Raw genomic sequence first — 12,637 nt, forward strand, 5'->3', positions numbered from 1 at the left:
GTCATGGACGAGAGTCTTCTGCTCATCACAGCGCGGAATGTGAACAATAATAATGGCATCCATAATGGCTATAACATTAGTTAGCTCAGTGCTGCTAGGTGAGCTGACAGTAGATACACGCTTCCCTCTGCGCACTGATGCGTTTGGCAGGTGTAGCTTGGTAGAAAGAAAATAGTTCCTTCTTCAAACTGCTCACAAGATCTGTGGATTATTTTGAGTAACCAGTTCATGATTTCTACAAACATTGCAGTTGAGCACTTTTTAATTTGTTGTTAAACTGTCCCTCCAAAGAGTCCTTAGCTCTTTATGTCCAAACCCCAAAAAGCTCACCTGTCCCCAGATCGTCCCTTCTGAGTTTTCCACCTGCTCCCAGCGCAACCTCTTCACACTCATATGGTTGGAGTCCATCCTGGAGAGCGAAGGCCTGGGCAAGGGTGGAGGGGAGCAGGGTGGGGGCAGGGGTGGAGGCGGAGGGGGCTCCAGGTGCTCTGAAGGGTCGGACAGCGAGTGGGGGAGCGACTGGGGCTGGCTCTGGCTGTGGGATTGCTTATGGTGGGACTGGGTTTGGGGCTGGTGTTGGGACTGCAGCAGATGATGTGAGGGCTGGGATTGTGGGCGGGTGGCTTGGGTGGAGGGCTGGACTTGGTGCTGGGATTGGTGGTGTTGCGGCAGAGGCTGGAAAGTGGAGAGGGTGGTCTGGTGCGGCTGGAGCGGCTGAAAGGTGGACAGAAGGGGCTGAGGCCTGTGGGGCTGCTGGGGCGGGTGAATGACATGAATCTGGTGTTGGTAGTCCTGCGGAGGGGGTGGAGGGGTCATATGGTGGATGTGGTGGATCTGAGGTGTGCTGGAGTGGTGGTGGGTCTGCTGGATGGAATGGGGTCTTTGGGGAGAGGGTTTGGTGGGCTGGGGATGATGACTTTGGTGGATCTGCTGTTCTTGGTGTCTCCCTTGTGGTGAAACTTGGGTCTGATGGTGACCTTTCAGACTTCTCCGACTCTGATGGGAGTGACTGTCCCGGTTCAGCTGAACTGGGAGGGAGGGTGGATCTTGCTGGGCTTGATGGAGCAGCTCTGTGGAGGAGTGATGGGGCTTAGTTTGGTGCATTTGGTGGGCTTGATGAAGCAGCTCCGTGGAAGAGTGGTGGGGCTGGGATTTGTGCATTTGATGGAGAAGCTCAGTGGATGAATGGTGCGGCTGTCCCCGATGCAGCTGGTGCGCTTGATGGAGAAGTTCAGTCGAGGAGTGGTGAGGCTGCATTTGCTGCATCTGGTGACCTTGATGCAGAACCTCTGTTGACGAATGATGAGCCTTGGATTTGTGCATTTGGTGGAGCATCTCTGATGATGAGTAGTGACCATGGGCTTGCTGCATCTGCTGGAGCATCTCAGCGGACGAATGGTGCGCCTGGGGTTGTTGCAACTGATGGAGCATCTCGGCAGAAGAATGATGGGCTGGGGCTTGGTGCATCTGGTGGAGCATCTCCGCAGACGAGTGGTGGGCCTGGGTTCTCAGGCCCTGGTGGCTTTGGTAGATGCCCTCAGCATATTGAGTTTGTTGGCTCTGGTGGGCTGTTGGTTGGGGTTGCGGCTGGTGAGGAGGTGGGGCTGAACGAGACTGACGTCGGTGGTGATGACTCTGGTGGGCCTGTTGCTGCTGTGCTTGGCGCATCATATACAGAGGATGGTTCGGGTGGTGGTGGGCGGAGTCTGGAGAGGGTAGTGGAGGTAAGGACTGGTGGAGTTGTTGAAGAGGCAGTGGTGAGTGGGCTTTCTGCTGCGTTGGCTGGTTAGGCATTGAGTGATGGCTCTGGTAGATCTGTTGCTCCTGATATGCTTGTTGCTCCTCGTAGGCCTGCCGCTCTTCATAAGCTTTTTGCTCCTCATAAGCTTTTCGCTCTTCATAAGCTTTCTGCTCCTGGTAGGCTTGAAGCTCCTCAAATGCTTTTTGCTCCTTGTAGGCTTGGCGCTGCTCGTACACTTTTTGTTCTTGGTAGGCTTGCCGCTGTTCGTAAGCTTGTCTTTCTTGGTAGGCTTGTTGCTCCTGATACCTTTGTTGCTCTTCAAAAGCTTTTTGCTCCTCGTACGCCTTTTGCTCCTCATAAGCTTGTCTCTCCTTGAACATTTTCTCCTGATAGGCCTGTTGTTCCTGGTAAGCCTGCTGCTCTTGGAACAGTTGTTGTTCCTCATAGGCTTTCTGCTCCTCGTACGCCTGCCTCTCCTTATATGCTTGTTGCTCCTCGTAGGCTTGTCTTTCCTGGTAGACTTGTTGCTCTTGATAGGCTTTTAGCTCTTGTATGGTAGCGCGGATCTGAAGGTCCTCTCTTGTGGGCAGCACTTTGTGTAAGGAGTGCCGTTTCGGTGGTGGATTACTGCGGGGTGGAGGTGGGGGAGGGGGGCCAGATTTTCGACGGATGGGCACATATGCTCTGGGGGAGTGTTCAGGGGTAAAGCTGAGCTGTTGCTGCTGTTGTTGTTGGTGCTGAGACTGAGTCTGTGCAGGTGCTGGAGGAGGAGGAGGAGGCGGGTCATTGAACTGAACAGGCGGGGGTGGCGGAGGAGTCATTGGTGGTGGAGGGATGTGGTCAGAGGAGGAAGAATAGGTGAGGGAGGAGGCGTTTTCTTCTCCACTGCTGCTTTGTACATCACTCGGGCTGCTGAGCTCCGGGCCCACAAATCCTCCATTTTCTTCTTCATCCACACCCAACTCCTCTTCATTATCATCATCATCCTCATCTGGGAAGCCCATCTGCACAACATCCTGGCATTAACACCAATTACACTTCATTAGGCCTTTAATGTCAAAGTGGAACTTGTTAAAGTGGTACACTTTTCAACCTGATGAGTTGATTGGCTACAACAGGAGGGATTTTTATTCTAATCCAAACACTCACCCTCAAAGGGAAACACCACCTCAATTAAGAATTTCAGTATGTTATTTCAAAGGCCTTGGAAAGTTAATCGATATTTGTAAACATGATCTACTTTCTCAAAGCCAGAAACCAAAGAAGCAAGTCTTAAACTGGTGATGTCATAGGGTGTAAAGCCTGGAGCTGCTCTACAACAACGAATAGGAGCCTAATTTTGTGGAATCACAAAATGTTTGATTTCTTTTACCCAAATGAACTTTGTTCTGTTGTAGTGTTGTCATTTCTGAAACAGAACATCCCACTGTGTCCTAACAGTTACATCCATCCTTCCCAATTCATATTGTATGGAGCAGCTTCAGACTTCATACCCTATGACATCGTAAATTTTAGTTTTAGCACTCTAGTTTTTGGAATTGAGAGAGTTGTTCATGCTTGCTAATATTTTTTGGCTGTCTTAGACGATAAGAATAACATCTTTGAATTTGGAAATTGGTGCTGTTCCCCTTTACATCATAAGTTGTCCATGCTCATATGAGGCAATGACAGACTGTCAATTTTGATCACAGCCACAAAGCTTTTCTGCCATCAAAGTGGGTAGTTAATTTCATCGCAAAAAACCATATTTTATAAACTTTTCACAGACTGTATGTTTTGTTAGTAAACATATGGAGGCTTCGCCGAGGCTGGAAAGGTAGTCAGAGTGAGTAAATGTCAATGGTCGGGCTACTCTTTTGTTTACATTTGGGTCACAGTTTTTTGTAAATGATGGCCCACAAAACCTAACTGAGACAAACTATACAAGACACAGATAGAGGAAGAAATATATTGCATGTGAGGCCATTTGTACTGCAGTTTTACGCAAACATTATTCTCTAAACCTAGTTTTATTCTAAATATTTAAGTATAACTTTGTCACTTATTTAAAGGAGAGTATGTTCTGTACCCATTCTGTGTGTGTATGTGTGCCAAGGGGTCTGTCCTATTTCACATTTGCATCAGGCTTACATACCGTAGGGAATCAGTGTACCATGCAGAAATTAACCCACTATCACCAGAAACTATGGAAAGATGGGTATTTTCACAAAACTATTTCAGCTGACACATGACCCAAAAGGCCTTCAGGATATTTGCAAAAAAGAAAATTCTTTCGACACCAAAAGAGATATCTGTCAGAAGCTTCTGTGTTAGGGTTTCCTTGGTAGAGTAGTGATAAAATAGTTAGTTAGGTCCAGCATGCACACATATAAAGTGAAGGCTTCAAATTGTTAAGATTCATAACGTGATACCTAAAAAACATCTGACATTGAGTATATTATACTGACTAAACATCAACAGTTGTCAAATTAACAGTAAATTCTTTTAAAGTTTTAATTTATAACGGGTCTTCAGACTTCATGTAACTGTGACTCTACCTCCTCATAGTCGTTCTCCGGAGTCAGGAAGTCATCAATGATGGCCACCCTCTGCCCAAGCTGCTCGCTGAGTGCATCCAGAAAACGATCTGTGTCTTCTGAGCGCGGCGGTTTGGAGAAGGTGTAACGCCGCTTATTACTGCGGTGGGCGGGAGGGCTAGATGGGTAGTCTGGGGGTTCTGGAGGTGATGGAGGGGGACTGTCCAGGCTGATGTAGGGGTTGGACTCCGCACTGGTCTGGCTCGTCAGCCCTGATTGATAGAACTGGGGCGTAGGGGGGCTGGGAAGAGGCTCCGGCCAAGATGTGGGGGGTGGGGGGCCTTTACGGCTACCTGAGATAAGAAAGGGACACGCAGTGTCCTGTTACATAAAGTCAGCTAAATCTCTGAAGCTCTCTACTGACTTTAAGATGTTTAAAGGAATATTTCACCCCCTCAGGTGAACATTTGTATATCAGTTACACACATTGTGTTAATTAACATTTATGAAGAAAACTTTGTTTTTCTTGTATACTATCACAATAACCAAAAATCCAAAAACAGTGAAAATTCCTGATGAATTGAAGTCATAGGGGTCCGTGTTTAACAACAGCAAAAATATACCAAAATATACAGTATGTTTACAAACTCTCACACGACTCCTGCACTATAATCCAAGTCTTATTTTATCCAGTCGTATGCTCGGTATTTTGCGAACAGACAGCCCTTGCTGATGGAGAACTGAAGTTAAACTGAAACTTGCTCTCTTAAAAGCCTCAGTTGACAAAAACTGTAATTTTTTCTTGCTAAACACCGGAGCAGCTGGTCTGCCACTGTTTGTTTGTGTTATTGTGTGACGCTGATTCTTTAAAGGGTAAGTGCAGATTTAGCGAAGTCACACAATAACACAAAAAACATTAACTGATCGAGGCATTGGTAGATCAGCAGCTCCCATGATCAGTGAGGTAAAATTACTGTTTTTTTCAACAGAGTCTGCCTACTTTAGAAAGCTTAGTTTATTTTCACTTTTAGTTCAGTATTTGGTCAGAAGGGGCTCTCTGTTCAGGAAGTACTGAACATACAAATTGATAAATGAGTATTGGATTGTGCTGCAAGACTAAGAGTTTAAAAATGTTTTCATATAGTTTTGTTGTTGTTAAAAGTGAACCGCTATCACTTCAATCAATCTACAATTGTATCCATTTTTAGATTCTCCGTTCAGCATGGAGCCACGGGAGAAGAACTAATGCAACGTGACACAGGGAGAGAAACTGATATACAAATGATCATTTGGGGTCTGGAGTATTCCTTTAAATAGAACAAAAAACATAAAGGCTATCAATGACAGTCTCTGTCCAGAAGATTAATTCAGTAAAGTGTGGTCAGGTCTCCCCAGTCTGCATTTGTTCAGATACAAATCCAATCCAGAAGTACTCAGCCCTTAACAAACAAACTGTCCAGTATTGTTCTTTTCCAACACAATCTACAATAAACCACAGAAAATATCCACACGCTATCTACTTCTAGAGAGTCTGTAGGAAATCCCCCTAATCCCTCAACATCTCATTTAATCTAAAACAGTGGCAATAATGAACTACAGTAAAAGTAAGTAAGAATGGAAAAATGTAAGAAGTTATGCATTTTTTCTGCACAAAAAGTAATATGAACACATCTCCCAGAGGAATTAAACACTGCAGAAAACACCTTTTCTGGTCTTTTCATGTGTGTTTTTGGGGCACCAAGTGGCTCAGTGGATAGAGTGGGTGCCCCCTGTATGGAGGCTTAGTCCTCGCTGCAGCGGCATGTCATCCCCTCTCTCTCCCCCTTTCACGCTTCACCTGTCCTATGTAATAATGGCATAAAAAAAGCCCAAAAAATAATCTAAAAAAATATATATATGTGTGTTTTCTAGTTCCACTTCCACCATCACCATATCCTCCTTACTGTGTGAGGTTTTAGTGTTCCTTCCTTCCACCTAACATGCAAAATAAATGCTTTATATCAAGGTGTGTGATTCCAGCTCTCACCCTTCTGACACAGCAGGTCATAATCTAACTTAACTAATCATAACGGCAAAGCTGGGGAAAGATTAAAAGCAGGTGATTGTTTCATGACTCCTATATGCTGTACATCTATGTACACAAAACTCCTGTCAATGTAAAATTCAGGGATATTCAGTTGAGTCAGAAAGGGACTGGTTACTTTGGGATTTATCATTCTTGCACTGCAGTACTATTTTTCCATAATGTTAGACTCCCTCTCTTATATTTCTCTCTCTCTCTCTCTCTCTCACACACACACACACATACACACACACACACACACACACACACACACACACACACACACACACACACACACACACAATGGATCCGCAAGCTAGTCACAGTATATCCGTAAAATATGATTCCAGCTGGTTTGAGTTTAGTGTAAATTTAAGCTTTCAGCTACCTGTGTTAGCATGTATTGTAGGGGAGGCTGTGCGCGAGGGAGGCTCCAGATCCAGCAAACTCTCGGGGGCGGGAGGAGGACGACTCTTCAGAGACTTGGACCTCTTGGCTGAATACATGTTCTCCAGTTCAGCGTACACTGCCGACAGCTTGTATGGTGGAAATGTACAAAGAAACCAGAATAAGTGTTTTCCTACTGATTGCGAATCCTACGTTGATATTAAATGTATATTTTCCGATGAAGACTTTGGTGCGTACATTGGTGAGGTTGTTTGGAGTCTCTGGAAGGGAAGTACCATCTCCTGACTGTCTCTCTCCTGGAGCCAATCTCATCCCTGTCTCCAGCACTGTCTCTGCACGGAGGCCTATGACAAAACACCCATTAGTATGACTAAAAAATGGCCCATGTATCATCGCCAGATGTGCTCAGGCTTCTAGGGCTGATACGGGTTGACAGTCAGCTCCAATTGGATCCGGCTATCTTTGGGGCAGTAATGAGGGAGCAACAAACCGAGTGATTTTGGCTACATTGGAATATGTTAAACTATCATTCAGAATATAAAATCTTTTCAGAAAAAATACAGTAATGAACTCAACTAGTGTGAGCCACACTGGCTACACAAAAAGAAAATTGTAAGCTGTAAAACAAAACAGATTCTCCCCAAAAATATAATTATGATTTAAAGGGTAACTTTATGTGGTTTCAACCTGGACCTTATTTCCCCATGTTTTGTGTTTAAGTGAACAACAGGAACAGCATTTTTTTATTCATTATTGGGTGAGAGCACTAATGCAGCTGGCAGCGACAAAGCATTTGTCCATTTACATCCACTGAAAGCACTTGTTTTTGCCAAAGAATTGCTAGGATTGTTATTGGAAGTGTCCAACAATATTATGGAAAGCATCTCTACAAAGATAGACTTTTTTGTTTAAAGAGTAAAATCCTTTTTTTTAAGCCAGAAACAGCCCCAAAATCACCATCACAAATTCCACCAGACTCCATTTAAATAAACAGTAATTGGAGCATGTATAAAGTCAGCATATGTTTCATAAAAATAACGGACAAAGCTGCCATGATGTCACTAACTGGTTAGTGAACTCCCATTTTGAAGCCTCAAATATGACAATTTGGCTGTCACCATCTTGGTTTTAGGAGCCAGAGGTGACCATATTTGGGTGAGAGGGAGGAGCTGCGGAGTAGCGAGGGGACACCATCGGCAGACAGCCTGTGATTAAAGCAGTCACGCCCTTCATTATGAGTAACTTTGAGCATTAACAAAATTTAAACTGGTGAGTAATATAAAAATAACCTCCCCTTACAGTTGTCATAAATACTGAAATTAGCAATAGAGACCAAAAATGTTTTTGTACAAAGCCGTAAACATATTTATTTCTCCTATAAAGTTGGGTATTTTAACATGGAGGTCAGTGGGGAATGACTCACTTTCTGAGCCTGCCAGAGGTGGCCATTCAAAGAACTGCAGTTTTTGGCACTTTATTTTTCAGCCCTGGGTATTGCATTGCGTGAACACCATTTTCACATCTAACTGGGTGACTTAAGGGTTTATTTTAACCAAACAGAAGATGTTAATTATTGGAACAGTGGAAAGAAGAACCAATAAAGTTTTTTAATATTATTTCTTTCAACTTTGACCATATATTTAAAATAACATTCTGAGCCTGTCAGTGGCAAAAACAAACACTTTTAGTGGACACAATTTGACATTTCAACCTGTTTCGCTCCAATCAATCACAAAAACATGGGAAAATAGAAATGAGGTTGAAAAATACTGATTTTACCGTAAAACAGCACTATGTTAATGATTACAATGAGGTTAATAATATGAACACTGACAATAATAGCAGCGGTGTTGCTACGAATCGAGGGTGTCATGGTGGTGGCAGTGTTACTTTTGTTATGGATGATTATGAAACAGTGAAGTTCTGTACCCATGCCCAAGTGTGTGCCAATGACCAAGTCATCAGAGCTACGTCCCCTCACACTGCTCCTGTACGTGGTCCCTGTCACCCTCATGGAGCTGCTACGTCGATGGGGCTCGGGGGCAACCTCTGGCTCCGGAGGAGGGGGAGGCGGAGGTGGTGGTGGTGGAACTAGAACACACACACATATTGGCAATGCAGAGGATGAGCAAAGGTGTATGAAGGGCACCTGAGTTGCATTTTAATGAGCCAGTGAATCTATATTGGCAGCCATCTAACCCTCACACCCCTCATCATTCACCCACACATATACACCTCCAAAATATGCATACACCAAAAAAAAAAAAAAAAAAAAAAAAATGAAAAAGGACAAATGTGCGCACACACCTGGCGCTTTGTATCCAAGGAAGCGTGAGATCTTGCTCTGGCAGTGCTCCTGCTCCTCATACGTCAGCAGCTGGTAAACAAACTGCCAGATCACCTGTTTGGCTGGAGTATCCAGCACCGGGAACACATCCACGATCAGAGTGTCAACATTCCTGTTGCCATGGAAACACAGGCAAGGTGACAGAGATCGCCTGGTTGCCCAGTCAGAGGTCAAAGTTGAATTTGTGGATGTGGTCACCCACATATGCAGGAAACTACACACACATTTAAAAGGGGCACTCCACCAGTTTTACACATGACTGAAAGTTTACTCATCACAAGGAGTGTCCCAAACTTTAAAAGTAATTTACCAACCAGGGATGGGCTGATGAAATTATACTACTACTACTACTACTACGTTTTAAGACATGTAGGATATGGATCCAGTGTTTTGAAGATTTACCCATACTAGGGACGAAAAATCAAGATACCTTGGCTTCTGTTGTTTCAATTTTGAAAAGTCATTCTTTGGTATGTCTCTTGTAAGTCCCCAAACTTCAACACTAAATCTCTAAAGTACCCCTTTTATTACAATCAGACATTTACAAACATAATTTATTTGCTTGAATATGTGACTACCTATTAAAAATCTTGATTTGTCTAAAATGTATTCCCATGAGATCCAAGTTTGTTCCCTGATCCCTTCGCTATATGTCAACACTCAAAGCTGTAGATGGTAGCTTTTATAAAACATAACTTTTTTAATATTTGTCAAAACAGTCACTATATTCACACAGACATATAATCTGAGAAAAAAATCCTGTTCTTCTGCAGAGCCATAGGCATCAAAGTTTTCAACTGTATCTTTAAGCACCTGATTTTAATGTTTTTCTGCCTCCACAATGCACCTTTTCTTAAAACGAACTTGTAAATTATGGTTTAATATACAAGCACGTAACAGACTCAACAGTACACTCATCATATCCAGTTGCTCCTCTCAATAATTGCTGTCCCCTCCCTTCCTCGTTTGTAAATCACTTTCCATCCACCCTCTCACTCCCCATATCTCACCCCACTCCCCCTCCTTTTCTCCCAATCTTTTCCCCTCCATTTTCTTACCTGTGCTGAAAGAAGTTCTCCAGAGCCTTGCAGATAGTATACCTCTCCTGGATGGTCAGCAGGTGCTCCAGCTGTTGTCCGAATGTGCGGCCCTGAACCCGGATACTGGGGGGCAGAATCTCTGCCACCCACTGCAGAGAGCTGAGAACAGGGGAGCGGGCTCGCTCTGTGGGAATGCCGCCTCCCGCAAGGTCCTGCTCTGCCAGAGCAAAAGTAGGTGGACCGTCCTCCACTACCAGAGTGGGCATGGCACCACTGCCCTGGAGCATGGACACCACCTTCTCATGTGAGGAGGTCCTACATGTAGACACATGGCACACATGGAAAGCTCTTTACACAAATGAACAGTTATAACATTTAACATTTGTAAGATGAAATCAGATTCCCGCTCTCTTCAACGACTGAAATATAAAGGGGAACCATATTACCATATTTACATTTACCTCTAAATGAAATCATTTTCTGTATTATTAGATTGAGGCCCAGTCCCATTTCTTATTTTTAGCCTTTGTTTTCAAAATGCCACATTGTCCCTCGGAGCAGAGTTACATGGAGCGGTGTTTGAAATCTTCCCCTATGAAATGGTACAACCATTAAAGCCCCTGATATGTCATCTGTGGTCATCGATGCTGGCATTTACATGAACAGACGGGACATTGCGAAAATGTAGTCTTTAGCTGTGGTGATTTCTCTTGCGTGGCCTATAGGCATCCTTTTGCAGTTGCAAGGATGCTCGCGATTCATTCACAACTGAACTTTCACGCTATAGATCAATCAAACAAATCATTAAATAACAATCAAGCCACTGAGAGTGCTCTGTAGGCTAACATTAGCAGCAACTTTGCTTCTGGACTTTTTAAATTTTGGGCATCATATGCCACCAATTGGGGGGGGTGTAACAACAAAATTCAGGACTGTCGTGAAAAAATCAGCAATATCAGTGTAACCTTAGCTAGCTAGTTAGCTACCAAGACAGCAGCATACTAGGGATGTCTTTTATTTTGCTTAAAGAAAAGGACAGTCACAAACTGAAACAACAATAAACTAAGATAATACAATGGTTATCGGAAGTTTTAAATCTTATATAAATATATTTGTGTGTTTCTTTTGTTGCTTGTGAAGCCATCCTGTCGGTGGTTTCTCTTAACAGTCTGTTAGAAGTGTGATTCTGAAAAACCTTGGTTTGGAGGGCCATGTAGCCTTTATATTTGGGATTGGGCTGTAGAAACTGCAGGGTTTGATCTAAAACTTGGGCACAAATTTGCAAAGAATTTGTAAAGTGAATGCAGCTGAGAGAGCTTAACCTCATGTCCAGTCCATTGAGAAACAGGATGCGGTCTCCTGGTTTTAGACCTGCCTTGTCTGCTGGGCTTCCTACAGAGCAGAAAATGAGTAAGAGAAGTCTGATTGATAATTTCCCCATTACATGACTAAGGTACTGAATCTTTGTAAAGATTCAATACCATTATGTGTAATATCAGTGTTATTACAACGTATTAACTAAAAATACTCAAACACGATACATACACACTAATAATCATAATGAACTACATCCAAACACATTTTTTTAACTCACCAGGAATGACAGAGTCAATCCACACTGGAGCATGTCCTCTAAGAGTGAAGCCAAAACTTGTGTTACCTTTACACACTCTCACTGTCCTACAGAGACAAATTTGAGCTTTGATTAATGGCAGGACTGAAAAATAAACAAAGGCCTTTTGAATTATAAGAAAAGCAGGTAATCAAAAATACTAATCTCTATCTCAAGTAATTGCTGAATGTGCATGGTTAAAGTCTGGGTAAAGTATTTCTTTTTTAACACATTCTACATGTTAGAAAATACTTTTTAAAAATTTAAAAAACTAGGAAATATACAATACAGAATTGTTGTGACCATTTTCATATCTAAGATTTTTGGGGCGGGCTTGAAATCATGGTTGGATGAGGCACAGGAGCATCCTTATCATAACCCTTCCCCTGCAATATAAATGTAATTACAAAGAGCGCAAATCATCAGTGTTGTTTCGTTCACTCGTTCACTTGTAAACAAATAGTCATCACCAATGTACCTTTCAGTCTTTTAGCCCAGATTTGCTTTTCCGGCTCAGCAGTGACTGCTCACTGTGCTTTATGCAAACATTAGCTTCTATTAGCTACTGAATGAAAGGCGGCTGCTGTGCAGTAAATCAACAATTCTTCAGCTCGAGGGGTGTGTGTGCTTTGTGCTACTAAGTTAGCTGCTAATGACAGTCAGACGCTTTGCATTGGCTTGTTCTTTGGCTCAGCTTCCTGAGCGTAATAATGAAAAACTCGATTATTTTATCATTATGATTTGATTTGATTTGATTTGATTAAAATTTGGCACAGTGGTTAATAACATACTTTCCTGTGATGTGGCAAATTCAGAACACACTTATTTTTGCTTTACCCGGACTTTAATATGATAAAGTTAATGTTTATAATTTTCTACTGCATGGGTTACCATGGAAACCCCGTTAGACT

At 43.1% G+C, this 12,637-nt stretch overlaps 1 protein-coding gene across 6 annotated transcripts in view; it reads right to left on the reverse strand.

Moving 5' to 3' along the window:
- grid2ipa (glutamate receptor, ionotropic, delta 2 (Grid2) interacting protein, a) overlaps positions 1-12,637 on the reverse strand; it is a 35,937-nt gene that overhangs the window by 7,584 nt on the left and 15,716 nt on the right. For 3 of the 6 annotated variants that reach the window (XM_088069480.1, XM_088069486.1, XM_088069485.1), the window contains 9 exons: positions 11,709-11,794; positions 11,437-11,506; positions 10,133-10,429; positions 9,035-9,186; positions 8,657-8,818; positions 6,965-7,071; positions 6,708-6,855; positions 4,279-4,610; positions 331-2,757 (listed from right to left, as the gene is read on the reverse strand). In XM_088069480.1, the coding sequence (XP_087925606.1) occupies positions 331-2,757; positions 4,279-4,610; positions 6,708-6,855; positions 6,965-7,071; positions 8,657-8,818; positions 9,035-9,186; positions 10,133-10,429; positions 11,437-11,506; positions 11,709-11,794 (3,781 nt within the window). The remainder of the gene's footprint in view (positions 1-330; positions 2,758-4,278; positions 4,611-6,707; positions 6,856-6,964; positions 7,072-8,656; positions 8,819-9,034; positions 9,187-10,132; positions 10,430-11,436; positions 11,507-11,708; positions 11,795-12,637) is intronic. The other 3 variants (XM_088069481.1, XM_088069482.1, XM_088069483.1) reach the window with 3 other exon arrangements.

The sequence above is a fragment of the Plectropomus leopardus genome, chromosome 18 (genome assembly GCF_026936395.1).
Source record: "Plectropomus leopardus strain MGB_pleo_1.0 chromosome 18, ASM2693639v1, whole genome shotgun sequence".
NCBI lineage: Eukaryota > Metazoa > Chordata > Actinopteri > Perciformes > Serranidae > Plectropomus > Plectropomus leopardus.